At 35.0% G+C, this 19,109-nt stretch overlaps 1 protein-coding gene across 1 annotated transcript in view; it reads right to left on the minus strand.

The window, feature by feature from the left end:
• LRP1B (LDL receptor related protein 1B) overlaps positions 1-19,109 on the minus strand; it is a gene marked incomplete at its 5' end in the record, with an annotated part of 587,496 nt that overhangs the window by 128,434 nt on the left and 439,953 nt on the right. The window contains 9 exon segments of the mRNA XM_080399306.1: positions 488-675; positions 1,771-1,911; positions 6,696-6,818; positions 7,796-7,924; positions 10,205-10,324; positions 12,033-12,155; positions 15,211-15,360; positions 15,548-15,661; positions 16,692-16,811. Coding sequence (XP_080255432.1) covers positions 488-675; positions 1,771-1,911; positions 6,696-6,818; positions 7,796-7,924; positions 10,205-10,324; positions 12,033-12,155; positions 15,211-15,360; positions 15,548-15,661; positions 16,692-16,811 — 1,208 coding nt within the window.

The raw sequence follows: 19,109 nt of genomic DNA on the forward strand, positions 1-19,109 counted from the left end.
TCCACTCGATGACTCAAGGCCAAAGAGAAGATTCAGGTCATTCAGGAAACACTACCACATTCAGACAGCAGTTTCATTTTGCAACAAAGACAATTATACTTCATTTAAATATTTCTGTAAGTCTCTCTGACTTGGAAGAAAAATTGGAGAAAACAGCTACTCCTGTTATTCACTCCTACAAGTTTTCCTTTTTCACAACTGATTTTCAGCAGTCTGCATACAGCAGTATGATTTGTTGTGTTTAAATCATTGTATGTGCCTTTCCATAGACTTAAAGTCTCCATTATACCAGGTTGTTTTTTTTTTTTTTTTTTTACATAATTGGCAATTATTTGCTTACTGGAAATAAAAATTTGAATATTCTATGGCAGGTAAGCTACTACATTACAAGGAAGTACAACACAGTGGAGTTTTATTATAATCATGCAGTAGTTAAGAAACAATTAAGAATTTGCATTATAGTACAGCACATTTTGTAATTATTCACCTTGTATCCAACAGGAAGATCCTGACAGTCTTGAGAACAGCCACTAACTTTCTTACTGAGACATTCATTAACGTGGCAGCTTTTCTCATCAGATCCATCACTACAGTCTTCTTTCTTATCACAAACATCACTTTGAGGAATACACTCACCATTTTTGCACATAAAAAAAGAGCTGTTACATGACTGCTCTGGAAAACAAAAAAGAGAACACTGCTTGGTGTGGTCTATTAGTATTTGGAATGCACTTACTCATCAATCAGCTGCAATGTGTGCATGTGAGATGAAACAATTGTGTAAAAATTGAACATTCATTTCTTATTGAAAGGATTGTAATCCTTTTTACTTCTCAGCATCTTCAAAATGTATTCCTGTTCTGGAAAATGTGTGGATACTTCAAGTTATTACTCCTTTCTACGCATTTGTTTTGATATAATTGAGAATCCTCTACCTCTGCACAAAATATTGTTAGTTCTACAGTTTACAAACCTTAAAAAGCATGGATTCTCTCCCCTGTGGATGCTGAGGTGTTCAGTAACATGACTGACTGAATTCTGATGCAGCCTTTGTCTGAGGACACACATAAATGTTCATTCCAGATTCTTCAAATCAGAATCAGAACACTTAAATATAAGGCAGGTACGTTGCCTTACCTCAAAGCAGATGTGTGATTTTCATCAAAACTGGTATAAAGGACTGGGCTACTGTGCAATAAAGTTCTAAGATCTAGTCAGAATCTAGATCCCATTTGGTGTTCCAGAAAGGCAGAGAATAGAGTATCACATGCACATCAGGATTCACCTACCTCTCAAAACCCAGTCAGACCTTGGCAAACTTGTCCATGGAGCACAATATATCAATAAAAACAATCTCATTTGTTCAGTAATTTACTAATAAAAATAAACCTGTGTTTATTATGTGTAGGAAGAACAACTTTATGCCCCTTTTTGTACAATCTACTTCTGTGTAATGAGTGTATTAAACATTTTCAGGGCAAGCTAGAGAATTATTACATTAATATAACCTTATTGCAGTCCTAACAAATTTGTGCATTAAGGAACTAGTAGCCATCTTATGCCATAGGAACTGGTGACTCCAACTGTGTGAACTGAGGTTTTGGGTGCACAAGACTGCTGATATGTTCTCTTTGCAATACATAAGGAATATCACCATGAAAGCACTGGAGATTTAAGCTACAATCTTTTATGTTTGCCTTACCATGACTCTAAGCCATTGCTTTCCAAAAAGAAAGGTCACACATGTTATTCAAAAAATTCAATACAAACCTGAACTTTTGCATTTTATGTTTATAGGTGCTTCATCAGAATGGTCTGGGCAGTCAAAATCACCGTCACACTGCCACTGGGAATTTAACAGGCATCTTCCATCAGCACAAGTGAACTCCCCAGGACGACAGCGACGATAACCTAGAAATAGAACAATCAATCATTTCATACTTTGCTTCATACTTTCAACGTAAAATTTTGCATATACAAGGCAATATAAATAAAAGCATCTTTTGTTCCATAGATACAAAGCATTACATGCTTATAGATGAGCATCTACCAAAAATGACAGAAATCAAATGTCTCTTACACAGTACAGTATAGTCATGAAACAATTCCCACATAACTAAAACACTTATGCCGCATTCAATCATAAATAAATCTTTCTAGGTTTAATTTCACTTTTTGCTATTATTAGTAAATAGCCTTCTAACAGATATTTTAGAAATTACCATATCCAGCAAATACTTTTGCGATATGCTTATGACTATATGCTTTCCCTTTAAAACATGCAGAACATTATTTTAACCACACTAAACATGCACTTTCTAAGATAGCTACAAAATATATATATTTAAAATTTTAAAATTTTCAAAGTTAAAGTGGATTTCTAACAGAAAATTATAAAATATCATGAAATAAGGAAACCACATACAGTTGCTTCTTAGAGGACAGCTGTTTAACCTAGAGTTCAAAAACAAGAAGCAGTAGAAAAATGTAGAAAAGCCAGCACAAAATTAGCTTTTTCTATTAAATTTTGGAACATGAAAGATGAAAAACTCCCACAGGGGAAATCACTTTCTATTTATAGAAACCTAAAACATTAAACCAACTATTAAAAAAATTATGTTCCTGTCTGGGAAAGAAAAGTCTAACTTCTCCTGCACTCTACGTGTATAAATTCTGCCTCAATCTGTAGTCATTTAGAAAAGCCTTGAAAGCAAGCCTTGATTTAGTTTAAAAATCAATTAAAAATATGAATATGGTTAAAAAGTAAAAATTATGTAGCAACACTTGTTCTGATTATGAAGAATGATTTTGCAACTTTTTTGAAAAAATCCAAATTATGCTGGATTAAGTTTAGCATTCTTTCCTCTTAGAAAAAAACCCGCAGATTTTAAGATCAAAAGATTTGATGCTTCCAAGAAGTATTTCCAAATCATAGTACCTAGCTTTGATTCCACTGTGAAGCTCTGAACACATGAAACGAGCACTGCTAAATTTCAACACTCTAAAAGCAGAATGCTAATATTGGTCTTTTTTCTAATTACTGTCTTTCTTGCTATCTAGTAGAGCTTTTTTTCTCATAGCAGATGGAGACATAACATTTGACCATGTGGGATGAGATACAAGTCTACATCAAGAGCTTTAAACCTCTTTTATATCTTTAGCTGTCCTTCAGAAATATGTTAACATACTATTTTGAAAATGCAATATGTTATTACATCGATTACAAACATTACTTGGAATTCAAATAATTCTGTGGTGTCCTGAAGATATTTTTTTTCTCTCTTTTTTTACATAGATCATGCTTGAGAGAAGATAGGCTGGTTTGATATGGAAAAAAAGGTGAAGCTTTTTGGTTGTCTGAGACAACTCAAAGTGCAAAATTTTACAGACCAACAGCTTTACCACATGTCTACGGCATTTTCCGGCATCATCAGAAAGGTTATTACAAATGTGGAGAACAAGGGCTTCTACTTAGTATTGCCTCTGCTCTGGATGACAGGACAAAACCTGGAAACCGTAACAAGAAAATCCTTCCTATTCCTTTATTTGACTTTTGTTTAGCCACATGAACAAAGTTTTTGATCTTCTTGATGAAATTTCATATTCTTGAGTAGAATTGCTAATTGTTTTTTTATTTTCAGGATTATATAATGGAATAAAAACTTGCATCAAAGAAATCATGAAGGATTAGAATGATTGTGAACTTCTAAAATCTGTTTAGATGCCAGTTCTGATACAAGGAAAAACTGGTTACCCCAGTCACCAGTCCCATTTTTATATTATCTGACTAATACTCTGGAAAAAACAAGAAAATATACTAATCAATGATACAGATTTAGAAAACACCAAACCCTAGATTTTTAAAGGGATCCCCTCAATTCAGTTTTTAGGAATATATACCAATCCAAATTCCATTCCATTCAGTAGACTGGTTGCTGAAGAGTGTCTTTTTTTTTTTTTCTCTCTTTCTCAAGGTGCAAAAGGTCTAGCTCTAAAATCTAACAGAGCTATAATCAGTCTCCCTAGTTTGCAGTCAAATCAGAAATGATAAATTTAAAATCTTGGTGAATTAATGATGAATTTAAAATCTTGGTGAATTAGGCAGGGGTTTTTTACATCCTCACAACACCTTTAGAAGTGCGGTTTGGAATTTGATTCTTACTCTCTAAGAGTAAGTTCCCTTTCTCATAAAGGAATGTAAACCTTTCCTAAAATTACAGTATAACAAGTTTACCATACTAGTCACACACTAAGGTGCGTATTTGATTACCAGCAAACAGAAAATTGCATTGCATCAGTGCAAGACATAACAAATGTTGCTGTAGATTTCAGCTTACTCGGTAGAAATTAAATAAAGCCAGTGCCCGAAGGCAGGTCCACACTGCAATTAGATTAGAAGTTTGTACATCCTCTGCTTCTGTTGCTGTTTCATCCTTCTGTCTCTCTCCAAAAGTCTGTCAAACTATCACTATTTATTTGTCAGTATTTTAAGGGGCTGTGGATGTATATGATGCTATAGAACAAACAAAATACACCAGCAAGAAATTATAAGCACGCAGAAGAAAAAAAAAACCAACCAAAAAAAGCACTTATTTCCCAAGTTCGTGACTGTTTAGTTCTAAATACTTATTTAAGAATCGAAGACTGCTTCCACATAAAATCTGATCAGAAATGTTCTCCTACTCCAGCCACCATTGATCATACAGTGCTAATCGGAGGAACAAACCCACAACGAGTCACTTTCTGTAAAGGGTTCTGGCACCCATACGCTATTACTAACAGAGGAAATAATTTAGTTTCCGTACTGTGTGGATTGACTCTCACTTTTTGGCCACAGACCCTAGCTAACTGCCTCTGTGTAAGCACACAGTGATGCCACTACAACAGCGTGTGCTTGGAACCTGGTCGGGTGGGTGCACCAAGTGGCTGCCTGGCTGCCCTCCAGGAGCGCTCCAAGGAGAGCTCTGTAGCAGCAGGCATGGTGCTAGTAACCTTGTGCCCTGGGCCGGGGCAGAAGACATGTGTAACTGCTCTGTGCGTATCTGTGTGCTCAGAATTTCGGGGGACCAATTATAAAATAATGTTTAAAAATATGTAAATTCTATCAACATTTTGCAGGTGTGATTTATCTACTGCATCACTGCTATTGATACCGACTGTAGACTTCATCATTTTCCAATTATTTATCTGCCATTAATAAACCAATAACCTGCTTTGATCCTGATTTGGTTTAAACTATATGAACCGATCCATTTTTCCCTGCAACAGCTTATCATCACAAACTGTTCCTTTCAAAACCCTATGCAGGTGACGTAAGTGAAAAGCAAAAGGTGTTTTCTAGGAACAGCGCATTAGTTCCCTTTTTTCTTCAAAGATCCAGAAGTCTACGCTGGCAAGTGGTGTGGCTCAGTAAGGGAAAGAACAGCAAAATGAAACAGCTGGTAATGAGAGCCCAATATCCACACTAGATGCGTTTCAGGATTTTACTTCATGCTAGCTCTCTTCTGCTCCCGTGGACTTCATGCCTGCTAGTGGCTGAGGTGTAGCAACCGGCTTGGCTTCAGACGGGTTTTGTGGGTTTTTCCCATCGGTTCATGTGCTTCGACACTGCTCCATGTGAGCCAAAACACAGTACGTGGGGGTGAGTGGGAGGTCTGTTTCAAAGGTGATCTCCTGATCTGACCTGCCTAATGATGAGGCAGAAATGGCCATTGCCTTGTAAGTACCAGCCTACTTCTGGTAAGCACAGAGAAACGACAACTTGGTGACTGCCCAGTTCATCACAGGAGCAGATTTTTTCCACGTCATATGCAGTTCTAAGTGATGTTGATTAAATCTGGTTTTGTATGATCAGCAAACAAATAAATGCTTATTTGCTACCTTATATTATTTTCGTAAAATATTCCACTGCACATTTGACTCAAACTTTACATGAAAAAGTTTACTAAATGCAAACACCAAACATGCTTTTCCTTACAATCTTCAGATGTCTACTTACTCCAGTTATGCACACACACTCTTCAGGTGGTGTGTACAGCAGAAATGCCTAAAATACATCACTAGCTAGCTACCGTCTGCTGTGGTTCTTATCTCTTGGACAATTTTAATAGAGTAAACATGCAATATAGGTTTTAACTGCACAAAATCTGGCATGATAATCGATAATATGTCTTCTTGGACACAATAGTTGTTCTGTATTTTCCATAAATATTATTTATATAGAGTATGACCTAGATATGCTGTGCAAATATTCACAAAATATAAGAAACCCTGAATTCATATAATTGGTGACAATTAAAACACTTCGTTATGGCTTTAGATGGCATAATTTAACTGCAGTGATAGTCATGACAGAGATGTTTCATAATTTATTAGAAAAAATGTGTATAGAGACAAAGACAAAAAATACATACATCATAAACAAATTATACACTATACATTTTTAATTCTGTTAAATGTTATTAGCCATCAACTGTAAGTCACAACTACAGCAAATTATTTGTCACTCTAGCTCCAGCTCCAAGTTAATACCCAATTGAATTCATTACTGCATAATTTAAATGTTAACATCAAAACAACTTTAAAAAGCTAAGAGCTTTATTTTTCAATAGTGATCTAAAGTAACACATCTTGCAGAAGGCCTTACAGTTACCAGTCTGAATTTTTTCTATTTACTCTAATGTTGTTATACTTGCCACATTCCAGAGATTCATCCGATCCATCTCCACAGTCATCATCATGGTCACACACAAACTGTTTGGGAATGCAGACTTTGTTATGGCACATGAAAGCATTCTCGTCACAAGTGTTATTAGGAGCTAAGGAAAATACAGTAAATAAATGAAATTGAGAACAGTAAGATATACAGCCATTTTCTTACAGAAAGATGAAATAAGACATAGTCAGTCTGAGTGGATTCAATGGAAATACCCTAACTTTTGAGTCACACACAAAGAGCACCACACAATTCCATAGCAGAAAGAGCTACTCGTCGACAGCTAAAGTAGTAAGGATAGCTAAAATCTCATGTACTGCAAGACAGAAAACCTTAAGAAGTTGCTGCTATCTACAACTAACCTAAGGTCTGCCTCTGAGAACATTTGGGAAGTACAGACGTCTTTCGCATGTTTCTCCGCTTCTGAACAGGAGTTTTTTTAAAAAAGTCAATAAACACTCAAAATATAACTCAGCCGAGAAATGATAAGTGATGGAACATGCATTTAGTGGACAGAATGTATTTCAATGTTTTTAACCTACACCATCTTTATATACATTAATAAAACAAACCTCCTAATGAAACTATTACTGAACTCCTGATGCTTTTAATGAAAATATTTCTCAGAAGACTAGAAGTAATAATTTATAGGGCAAGGGACATTGAGATCTGAACAATTAGCCAGAAAAAAAATTGGAGACAGAACTGTATCTCCCTTTTCAATGCACAAGCTCCCTGACACGCAGCATTATTTTCTTCAGGAAGAGTAATAAAACTGCATAGTCAATAATGTGCTAATTTTCATTAGTAAACGTGCTGTATAATGTCTATGACATGAGAGTCACACAGATCTTCAGCTGGTGTGCCTCGTATGTATTACCAGAACCTGAAGATGTTAGGCTGATAATAATGTTGAAGGATCCTGGTATGTACGGCTCACGTGTGGTCCATCAATCTTTACTAACAACATTGACAGTATAAGGGCATGACGCAACAGACACAAAAAGCATCTGGATACTGTAAAGACAAAAGTGTCAAGAAAAGAAATACTGTATGTTTTGAACATGCAAGCAAACATACCGCAGCCTGCTGGCGACAGCTCATCGCTCCCGTCAGGGCAGTCTCTTTCACCGTCGCAAAGCCAGTGCTGCGGAACGCAGGCATGGGAGCCTAAGCAACTGAACGTATCTGCTGCACAGGTCACTGAGCCTGAAAAAACATGGAATGTGAGTCCTGCACACGCCCTAACTGATTTTTTTAAGGGACTGAGTAAGAGTTTCTCAGAGTTAAAATAAAACTGAAAAAAGATTTTGTTCTACACAGTATGATAAACATTCTGGCTAAGACTGTATTTTACAGTAAGATTTCGACAATCTACTATTTCTTCCATTTGTTTATTTAGGATCTTATCTGTAAGGAAATCTAATTTACCATACTTTGCAAAAACTATCCAGCAGAATAACTTTTCAAACCAATTTTGTTCTTTATGTTTGACTGCATGGCTGGACTGACGGAACAAAGGAACTAATAATGTAAATTGGGTAACCCCCACATCGCCAGGCTCCGTGCTGGGAGGCTAAAGGTATGGAGAACTTGTGTGAGCCACCCCATGTAGATGAGAACAGTGTGTACCAAGTATAACAGTTGTGGTAGTAAGAAAATATCTGACAGTTCTAATGCAAATAACTCAACATATTGTCTAATTGACTCATATTTTTTAAAAAAAGCCTTTTCTCCAGATAAGAATATTATATCCTAGGATTCATTGTGCTCTGTTTGGAAGTAAACCTTCATGCAATCCATGATTTAATGTTTTCTATTGGATAAGTGAAATATACTTCACTAAAAAGAAGTCAGTGTATTTTCTACTAATTCTAATTAGAAATCAATATAATAGTAAAATTCAAAATCTGGGGGGGTTATATTATTTCTGCAAGACAGACAACTTCTGTTTCCTTATACTCACTTGTCACTTTTTTTATACTTCTGAAGTTAAACTTCATGTTAAATAAATATTGAATTTTTAAGACTGAAAAATCTGAAGCAATTTTGATTCTCTTTTCCTCTTGCAACTCTGATCTTCCCTGTTTCCAAGGAGAAATACAGCCTTAACTCTCCCCTTTTCATAACGAGCGTGGTTTTCCCTCTTCAAGAGATTGCCTACAATTTTATTGGTGGACTGTCTTCTAATAACAGATCTACCATGTATTGCAAGTCAAGATAGCAAAAGAAGTAATTCTGAACAACCTTAAATGGAGAAAAAAAAATTATGTTGTAGTGGCACTTTGTGATTTGGTGGCCTTTGTTTTCCTCTCCTTTTTTCTATTTGCTACTCTAAATTTGCTATTAAGCTTCAGGCCTGGATGTTTCTTAGGGTTTCACATTGCTCAACAGTAGTTCCAGGTGAAGTGTTTGTCTTCCCATTTCACACCTTCTCCTCTTCCTAGGGGAGAGAGGCAGAGACAAAACTTCCATTTCAAACAGACATCGCCTTAAACTCCCCAGTCCTAGGCATAATCTGAATGCCATGAAAAAAATGTATTGTAGATAGATGTCAGCTTGAAGTTATGTAATTAATTCATATTTTGCCATATTAGAACAGTAAAATTTCCACCTTCAGCACTTTCATTTGTTGGCATTTCTATATCTGTGTTTGATTAGGGAACTACTTTAACAAACCACAACTGAACATAAGCTGAAGAGATTTCTTCTTTGTCTGCTTAACACTTACAGTAGTTATCAACAATATTTTTACTGTGGTATCACAAATGAAATATGGAATAAAATACTCTTTGTTGAATGGATTTTAGGTAACAGGATTTTTGAAAACGAAAAAAAATATATAGAAGGTGATATTTTAAAAAGAAATTCTTAAAATACAGCACAGAGAAGGATGGAACCAATACATAAAATGTAACGAAATTGTGACAGTCTGACTTGACACAATGTGATCTTTGGAAAAGAAATTACAAATGCATTTCTAGTCAACTGAGCCCCAGAATGAAAGTAAAATTTTCAATTCCCTATGCAATTTGAAGGGTTTGGGAATTTGAAAGGAATATTATGCAATGATGCTTATGACTGTATGTACGAAAAATTAAAAGGAATAGGAGAAAGAGCTAGGTAAAAAACCCAACAAATTTAGAGTTTCAAGCACCTATCACTGAAATGTAAAACTCAAACAGCAATACAGGGATTTTACCTTCAAGGATGGGAACTGGAGAATAGTTTGGATCTCCTTTTGCCTGTGCCGGTGTGCTATTTATGTCTTCACTGACAGAGCACACACAAATCATACAGTGCCCACGAAAGCGTATCTAGTGCTGCTTGAAGAGGGCTGGGGGACGATACCCTCTAATACCCTCTCCTTAAAGCACATGCTCTTTGGAGATGCTGTACTTACTCTCTTTCCACCACCTTCTTGGATCACTTGGGCTCTTTCAGTATGTATGATCTGATACAATACAGAACTGAAATTATTGTACTTACCACAAATAGCATCACTCTCGTCTAAGCCATCTCCACAGTCGTCCTCACCATCACAAGTCCATTGCTTAGAGATGCACTTGTTAGCAGAGCAAGCAAACTGATTCCACGAGCAAGACGAATCTAGGAATGACATCAGCCACTGCATTTGTTAGGTTTGCAACACTACTGCATCCATGTGTTTTTCTGGTGTAGTTTAGAAACCTCCACACTGCTCCTTTCTGTCCTCCCAGTTTTAATGTACTAAACCACTCAAACATAGTATATTGCTAATCTTGGTATTCAGGGTGTTACCAGTTGGTCAGGAGTTTACATTTACCCATACAGTCATATAAATAAATAGTAAAACATTAAAAAAACTTTACATTCTGATATTTTTAAACATTTTGCTAGTGGGATGAGAAGAAACACTTTAAAAACTTAAGTCTGGTTTTTGTATTTCACACGGATATTTTAACTGTAGTGAACTGCTTTGTTTTGGTAGCAGGGCAGAGATGGCACTATCCAAATTTTCCAACAAAGCCTTCCTTTTAGTATTGCTGTATTTAGCTCCAGATTTAAAAGATTTCATATTCTTTTCTCACAAGAAAAACTGCTGTGTTTTCATTCTGTTATCCCATTTACGCTTTTGTATACATTGAAAATAACAGCATGCTTATGCATTTCAAAGTCGGTCTGCACAACTGTTCTAAAACCTGCTGTTGTTATGACCTTTGCTGAAACCTTCACATTGTCCAGTTTTCACAGACTTCTTTAAGAATAAATTTTATTTTAACTTATGAAAAAAAATATTAACAATAAAAAGAATTTTAGGTAATGCAATCTGAATTTAAAAGTACAGTATTGTAACGAGTACCTCAAAATAGGTAAGAGCTGTAAGTAGGGAAAAAAGAATTTAATAAACCCCCTTCTCTGTCTCCCACAAAAAATGGCTGATAGGTTTTACAACATTGCCTAGAAGTATGTATGTGTAATAAAACCTGCAAATGTAAACATCGTGACACTTGATGTATGTGGTCTACAGAAAAACTGATTTTCATAGTTGTACCACAGTTCCTAATTTTGAAATTCTAAGATGTATATGTACAATGTAAACTGCAAACCAAACATGGAAGCATGCTAATGGAAACTGGGTCATGAAAAGAGTAACATTTCAGTCATGTTAAGTGGTAAAGAAGAAAAAAAAGTAATATACAAATTTCAGGTTTTATTTAAATAGGGAATAGGAAAACTTGATATTGCTGTTTGCTGTTCTGCTACAATTTAATTATAGAAATAAATTTGTATGGATTAACTGAACAGATCAAGTTAAAAGACCAGCTTGCTCTGAATAAAATAAACCTGCATTACTCCTCAGTTAAGCAGAATTGAAGAATCTTAAAAGATCTGAGGCAAAATGGACATTTAACCTCTTCACATTTTATACTGGTTTATTCACATCACTTTTGCTGTTACTTTAAATAATTATACCTATATGGCCTCTGATGCAAAGAAATGTCTATTTTTATGTCAGTTATATTTTGGTTACTTCCTGTTGGCATCAAGATACTGACATAAACTGATCATATCTATAAAACTTTCCTAATGAGGAATTATGAAGAATTAGTGAAATTGTTAAATATTAACACAATGATAGGGCTTTCATTCTGGCATGAGACAGTGTTTCAAATATTGGTAGCATGACGCATTAGAGACTTGAATCTGAAAATACAGTATTAAAGACCTTTTTACATAGCTCTAAAATTCAATCTCAGAGATAAAACTTCACGCTTCTTTCTGTTTTTGAAGTTCATTAGTAATTACAGAAATACAAATAAGATAAAATGCTCACCACAGTGCAATTCATCTACTCCATCCTCACAGTCTTTCTGCCCATCACAAAGCCAGGTGGTCAGAATACATCTTCCACTAGGACAACCAAAATAATTTTCTTCACATGTGGGTTTGTTTTGAACTGTGACAAAATAAAGAATGTAATGTAAAATGGTCTCTACTAGTATGATTAGGAGCCTAATACATTTCTGCTGATTTTCTGAATACTAATGGACAACAAAGTGTTTATGTCTAAAAACTGGGAAAAAAATACTACTTATATTATTTAATTGTGTTCATACAAATTGGCAAATACTGATAGCTAAGTAGTGTAGGAAGCTGAAAGACTTTATTTCTTTGGAGAAGAATCATAGCACAGCTACAAACTAAATTAACAGGACCTACAGAGGAAAGTAGTTCAGTTTACAGGCTCAGGCAGGTGAACATTGCTTGCTGTCTTACACCAGCTGAAGAAATTGCCCTTCTGATTTATCTGCCATCATATACAAGATAAACTAAGTGTGGCAGTATTTTTATCACATTCACTGGGATAAGCTATGAATCTGCTGCATGCACTGACTAAGTGGAGCTATGTCACTGATGTTGGAGCCAGAGATTCAGACTCACAAATTAAAAAGTTCTTCTTCCTTGCCTTTTTTCTTGAGAGTAATTTAAGATTTTACTTTTATGAATGCTTAGAAAACTGATGTGAGGAAAGAAAACATACCATATATTTAGTTTCATGACGTAAGCGCAAGTATTAGTCTAGTGAGTGGCACAGGTTATTTTTAAAATCTCAAGCAAGGTCTTTGCCTGGGAAAAGCCCCGCAATACACACTAGTTCCAAGCACTGGAGGTCACTGAAGCTCTCTGCCAAGGTTTCTATTATTCCCTTAACATACTGGGGGCTATTGACACTGATTTTGTTTCCCACCCCCGAAAAAGAAAGTTAAAGTTATCATTTTTATGGCTTCTACAGCTGTATGAATAAAAAAAAAAAAAAAAAAGGAAGAAAGAAGTGGGATGTCTGATGTCTATGATGACTGCATAGATATTAAACATTGTCTAAGTATAGCCACCACTAAATGAGTATTTTGCCTTAATTTTCTGTAAGAACAATGACACTGAACAAAGTCTGTTAATGGGAATTTTCATATTCATAACAGAAACAACACTCAAAAACTTAATGTGCCAAAGTTGATCGGTTTTGAATGAAATGGCAAATGAAATCACATGTAGGTTGAATCAGAATGGCATTGCTTCGAAGTAAAGGAAGGAATGATCCAGGCAATTAGTCAGACATTAAGATGATGGAACATTTTTGAACACACTTGAAAGACAGAATAAAGTAATACAAATAAATGGACGATGGAATAAAATGCAACATTAGTCTACTTATGCAACATTAGTTTACTGAAGCTATAGCACACTGCCCTGAAAATCTTCTTTGGTATGGAAAAAAACCCACTATAGTCCAAGAAAATAAAATAAATCTCAGCTATTTTAAGATCAATGAAGTGTTATATACTGGAAATTCTAAAGATTTAATAGATAATCTGGAGAATATGGAGATTAGAATGGGAACTATAACTTAATATGCATCTGCTTATAGGAAGGTTCAAAGTTCTGAACGTCAGGTTGATTGACATGAGTGCTGAAGTTCTAGGTTCCTTCTGGATCCCGGTAACATTTTCATCAGTAAAGTTGGCACAAAACATATGAGAATTCTAATGGAAGCTTCTGGTGAGACAATGGGATTTATGACACAGAAGAACAGAATACTAAATGGAAATAATCAGATTACGTAAATTACTAGGCAAAAAATGGACAGTATTTAACAACATAAAATTAAAAGATTTATTTTTACCAATGAATAACACTTATCAATTAGTAAATATTTATTCTTACTAAATACTAATTCTTAGAAGAAAGAAAGGTATTGGTCACAGGACAATTACAATCTAGCAAGCGTCAATTATGAAAACAAATATAAAAAATTAAAACATACTTGCACTGATACAAGGCAAAAGTAAGATTTCATCTGCTGCACTGGCTACTGGTACTGGTATATTCAAGAGAGATGTAGGTTGAGATATCTAAGATGACACAGATATCCGTACCTTGAAAGCAGGGACTCTGAAATGCCTTGGCTTATTTGCCATTGTAAATGATCACTGAAGGACTACAGGGTCCTTCTCAGCCTAAGAACAGGTATAAACTGGAATACATGTAGACTAGAAATTAAAAGAATGAATGAAGTTCTGGAACATGATAGTAACAGGAATACTGTAAGTAAGAAATACTACTAAATTTTTGTTTTATAGATTTTTGTATAAAAGCTCAAGGTGCAGGAGTGGAGATAAAGGCTTGCTGTCCCCAGACTTTCTTTACTAGTGCGCTGTCTACAGTTTGATAAAAATTTCATAGGATGGGCCTAATCCTACAAATATGTGTCAATATACTTGCGTTCATTAAAGCGTTCTCATTCTAAATACAGTTTATCACTTCTTTATTCATAGATAAGCTTACAAGTTGAACTTAATATTCTCAAACTTAAATGAGGGGGTTTATATAATAAAGGAGCAAACACATAAACGCCATCCTTCATTAGGTAAGAATTCAATATTGTGAATAATTCATTGGTTAATATTCAATATAATATAAACAATCTCAGCCCTGGGACTAGGACTTAAGCATACCATGATTGCTTTTTACTGGCTGAAGACCAGAACAATCACAAAAGCAATAACCCTGGATTCTACCCTGACAGCCTATCCCAAGTACCCCAAGAAAATAAAAGAGGAAGTAACAAAAGTAAGCAAGAAATACCATCCACTAAAGCAGCAGCTAATAAAAGTTCCTGAGTGATTGTGCTGATGCTTGATGAACTTGACATTTTAATGACTAATGTTTTACTTAAATAAAAATGATTAATGACAGACCTAACCTGGAGGAAATAGGAAGCTAGACATTACAGTTTCCTTCAGAAAAATGCAGCGGTAATTTCTAAAATCTAATGAAACACAAATTGGTGAAAAAACACCAGCATTCAGCATTATATTAATATCTGTATTAAACAAAACACTACTGGCTGAATAAACATTTTGCAACACAATTAGAAAAAAGAACCAGAAATATAGAAATATATTTTTCAAAAAAAGTTTTTTTTTTCCTTTTTTTTTTCTTTTTCACGTTACCTGAGCATTTTAATTCATCCGTATAATCTCCACAGTCATTAGATCCATCACATATCCATTCTGGCAGTATACAAAGTGAAGTTGAATTACAGCTAATAAACCCAGAAGATTTTATTCCAAGTTTGTAGAAGTAAGCACAGTTTGTATTATCTGTAAAAGAGACGGCAAATTACTGTATCATACCTAATGCAGAATAGTATGGTTTTCAGGTTTAGCTTGAGTTTGCACAGACCATGCAGCTGCTGTCATCCAACTAGTAATGACTATGTATTAAATAATATATAACAAAGAATAATCACGGAACAGATGCTACGATGAAGCACAAACACAAACTTACTACAGTTCTTTTCATCTGAAGCATCTGCACAATCAATGATCTGGTTGCACTGTGCTGATTTTCCAATGCAGACCCCATCTGCACAATGGAATTCTGTTGAAGCACACGTTGAATCTATAATATAGGGTTATAAAAGATGGAAATTTGTGTACTAAACAGAGTCTTCAGATGCATATTGTATTATGTTTAAACCTTCTACCTTTTAGAATGAGGTATTCATAGCACACTGTACTTTCCATAGCTAAAAATTATGAAGAAATAAAATGTCTAATACACTTTAAAGCAAAAGTTTCTAATTTTTTAATTTATTTTCTGAGCCTCTCTCCAGATGTCAACTCAATTTGAGATAATCACCATGTGAGGAAGGAAGCACATTCATGTAGTGTCTATGAATCTCTCAGATTTTTCTCATGTAACACCAGGCTGGTGGTTTTGCCTGTGTGCTTTTCTCTACTCATACTACTCATATTCAGCTAAACAATTAAAAACCATGCAGTGCTTTCAACAAAATGCTAGTTACCACAGCTACATAGGTTTAGCTATATATGTTGTGGAATAATTTCCATTCCAGTCTTTCTGAATTGTAACTAAGGATGTGTGTTGTCTGCTAGCTGGTCTTTATTCATTGGTGATATCCAGGTGTAAATATTCGTGTTTTAAGACAAAAGGAAAGCAATTCCGATATAAAAAGGAAGAAAAATTCTAGTAAGTATTGCAAAGGACACAGACATTGCTATGCATTTGAGAAGCAAAGAAACAGAACACAAGCCACTTCAAAGAAACAGTGCAGCAGATGCAGAGAAGAAATCACCCATCTTCCAACCCTTCCATTTGAAGTAAAGCTACTCTCTCATTTATTACTTCACAGAAGAAGCAGCAATTGTATTTTCTGATTTTTCCACAGCCAAAACCATTCTACTTCTACAGAGTTGTAGGTGTAAACCAAAATCTGTCTTCATATCAACGCCCACATATGCTTTCTCAAACATACCAGCACGTACCTACTTATTTTTGAATTCTAAAACCCCAAATCCCAGCACCTATAATTTCAGTAGTTATATGCATTTTCTAGCTTCTTCCATTTACATACTAAGTATTTACAGAGCAATATTCTGAAATCACCCTGGAAGTACTTGTCATTTACCTTTACAGTCAAGTTCATCAGAGTTGTCACCACAGTCATTTGCACCATCACACACTTTGTTACTTGAAACACAGCGGCGATTAGAACATGGCTTGAAACCCTTCCGACAGCCTCTGTTTTCTGAAAAGTTAAGTACAAGCATATTATTTCATTTAGATATGATACATGATAAAAATAGCCTCCTTACATTTAAAGCAGACAAACATCTCAGAAAAAACAATTTAAATGAAAATGAAGCTACAAGAAAAACTTCAGAAGCTTGTCATTCGATGTCCAGCAGAAGAACTTGATGAACAGATAAAGAATGATAAATGGAAGTACAATGAGAAAGAATGAAAGAATGACCAAAAAAATGAAAAAGGAAAGCCTAATTCCCAGTTTTAATTTTTGTGTGGTATAAAAAGTCCATGTGCTTTAAATGCATTTGTTTTGACACACTTTTGTCAGGCACATGACAATGTTTGCATATAGCATCAGGAATTCTATCATATAGAATCAAACATACAAACTTACTCTAAACCAAATTAGGAATAAACGGAGAGGAAAATACAGAAAACATTAGCAGAAAAGTTTCCAGATTTCTAATACCAATACTGCAAGTGTTCTGCTCAAGTAGGTACACTACCGAAGAGTGTATGAATTTTACATATGTTGCTATGTTTGAAAATTCAGGAATGATTTACTAAAGCCCTAACCATTGTAGAAGTCATGCCACAAAAATAAATAAATCATGTACATTGGATTAGTTAATCAATAATAGAGTTCAGCATCCTGTACTTTATCAGATTTAGAAAACAATATGCTGTATATGACCTAGTGCATGACAGAACCACAGTTCTCCCTGCTTTTTCCGATGTGTAGCAAAAAAATCAGCAAAGTTCATTTTAATCAGGCAAAATGTGCACTGTCACACTATAAACTAATATAATGTCTTTCAAAAAATTGTGGACAAACCATGGAAACACAAATTGTTGGATCTTGCATTTATATTTTTTTCAGTATTGTAGAATAAAGGGCAAAATAGTTTTAGCAGCTCAGTAAACCTAAAAAAAACTTACTGAAATAGACACAGGACAACTTATCTGGAATGTCAAGAAAGAGTATACTGAGATTCCTCACCAGCTACAACTTTCTTATTTGTTCTCAGATGACTTTCTCTCTATTCCTTCAACCTACTCTCCTAACAAAGTAAAAGAAACTGTATGAAACCTTAATCTTTCTTCCATGAACTGTGAATGAAACAAATGACTGAAATAAATAGTAGAGACAAAAAGGTTTAATCCATATTAAGATATAGCTGACTGGGTTTTTTGGTGGTGGTGGTGTAGGGTTTTGTGTTTTGTTTCTGTGCTTTTTTTTTTTTTTTTTAATTACTTCCTATGTCTAAGCAATATGCATACATTAATTACAAATATATCAATGCACACTCAGTAAGGAAACCTAAGAAGGAATTCACAGACAGAAGTTATTTACTTTTCAGTGCTTTGAGGCTGTCACTCGTAATTCAAGGGCTTTTCTCCCCTGGTAACTAGCAGTGCTTTGTATAATCCAGATTCTTATTTCTTGGTCTGATGTGTTATCTTTTTTCAGATTTAAACAAACCCACCTCCTTAGTCACCTACATGTAGATGATCTGATGACTATTACTGTTAGTTGTACGTGACACAAACAAAGCAATTATCACATAGATGTCTGAAAGCTATGGGACACCAATTGAAGAAGAAGAAAAAGATGACCCGGTATCAGCTGCCATACCCACATTGTTGGTGTTAATTTTTTTTATTTTTTTTTTTTGGGGGGGGTGGGGGGCAGGGGGGAACAACACCAGAAATGTATTCCATTTCTTTTTCCCGATATTAACCTTGGCTATTAAAATGGCAGAAGTCAACTCCAGGTACTACAGCAGACATTTTGATAAAACTGTATCAGTGGCTGGTATAAACATAATGGGTGGGCTTGAAATGATATGAAATTGTTCATATGGGAACCAGAAGATATACCAAGAGTTACAGGCACGCAGGTAACAAAGAGATTGCACTTAACATGCAGGATATATGAATTCAGTAAGGCACCTCAGTGATTTATGAAAATCATTTGAGCAGTACTGTTTTAGACACTGCAGCAGGCAAAATCAGTTGGAGACAAAACACCTGGAAGTGATCCAGTTACTAATTATTAGGGCAAATAAAACCAAATAAGGATAGAACCACTTGGGAAAATTATGAAAATAATAAGTAGACACCCTTGCATCTTTTTGCAAGATGCAGACTGATCGGTGTGAAGAATAATGGTATTATAAACTTAAAAAGAAAATTGAGTGGAAAGGTATCTATTACACAGCCATTTTTGTATAATACTTCTATTTTAGTGTTTTCTACTCACAATGAGAGAAAATCTTATTACATGTGGAAAATGAAA

Source organism: Falco punctatus (assembly GCF_963210335.1).
Source record: "Falco punctatus genome assembly, chromosome: 8".
Taxonomy (NCBI): Eukaryota; Metazoa; Chordata; class Aves; order Falconiformes; family Falconidae; genus Falco; species Falco punctatus.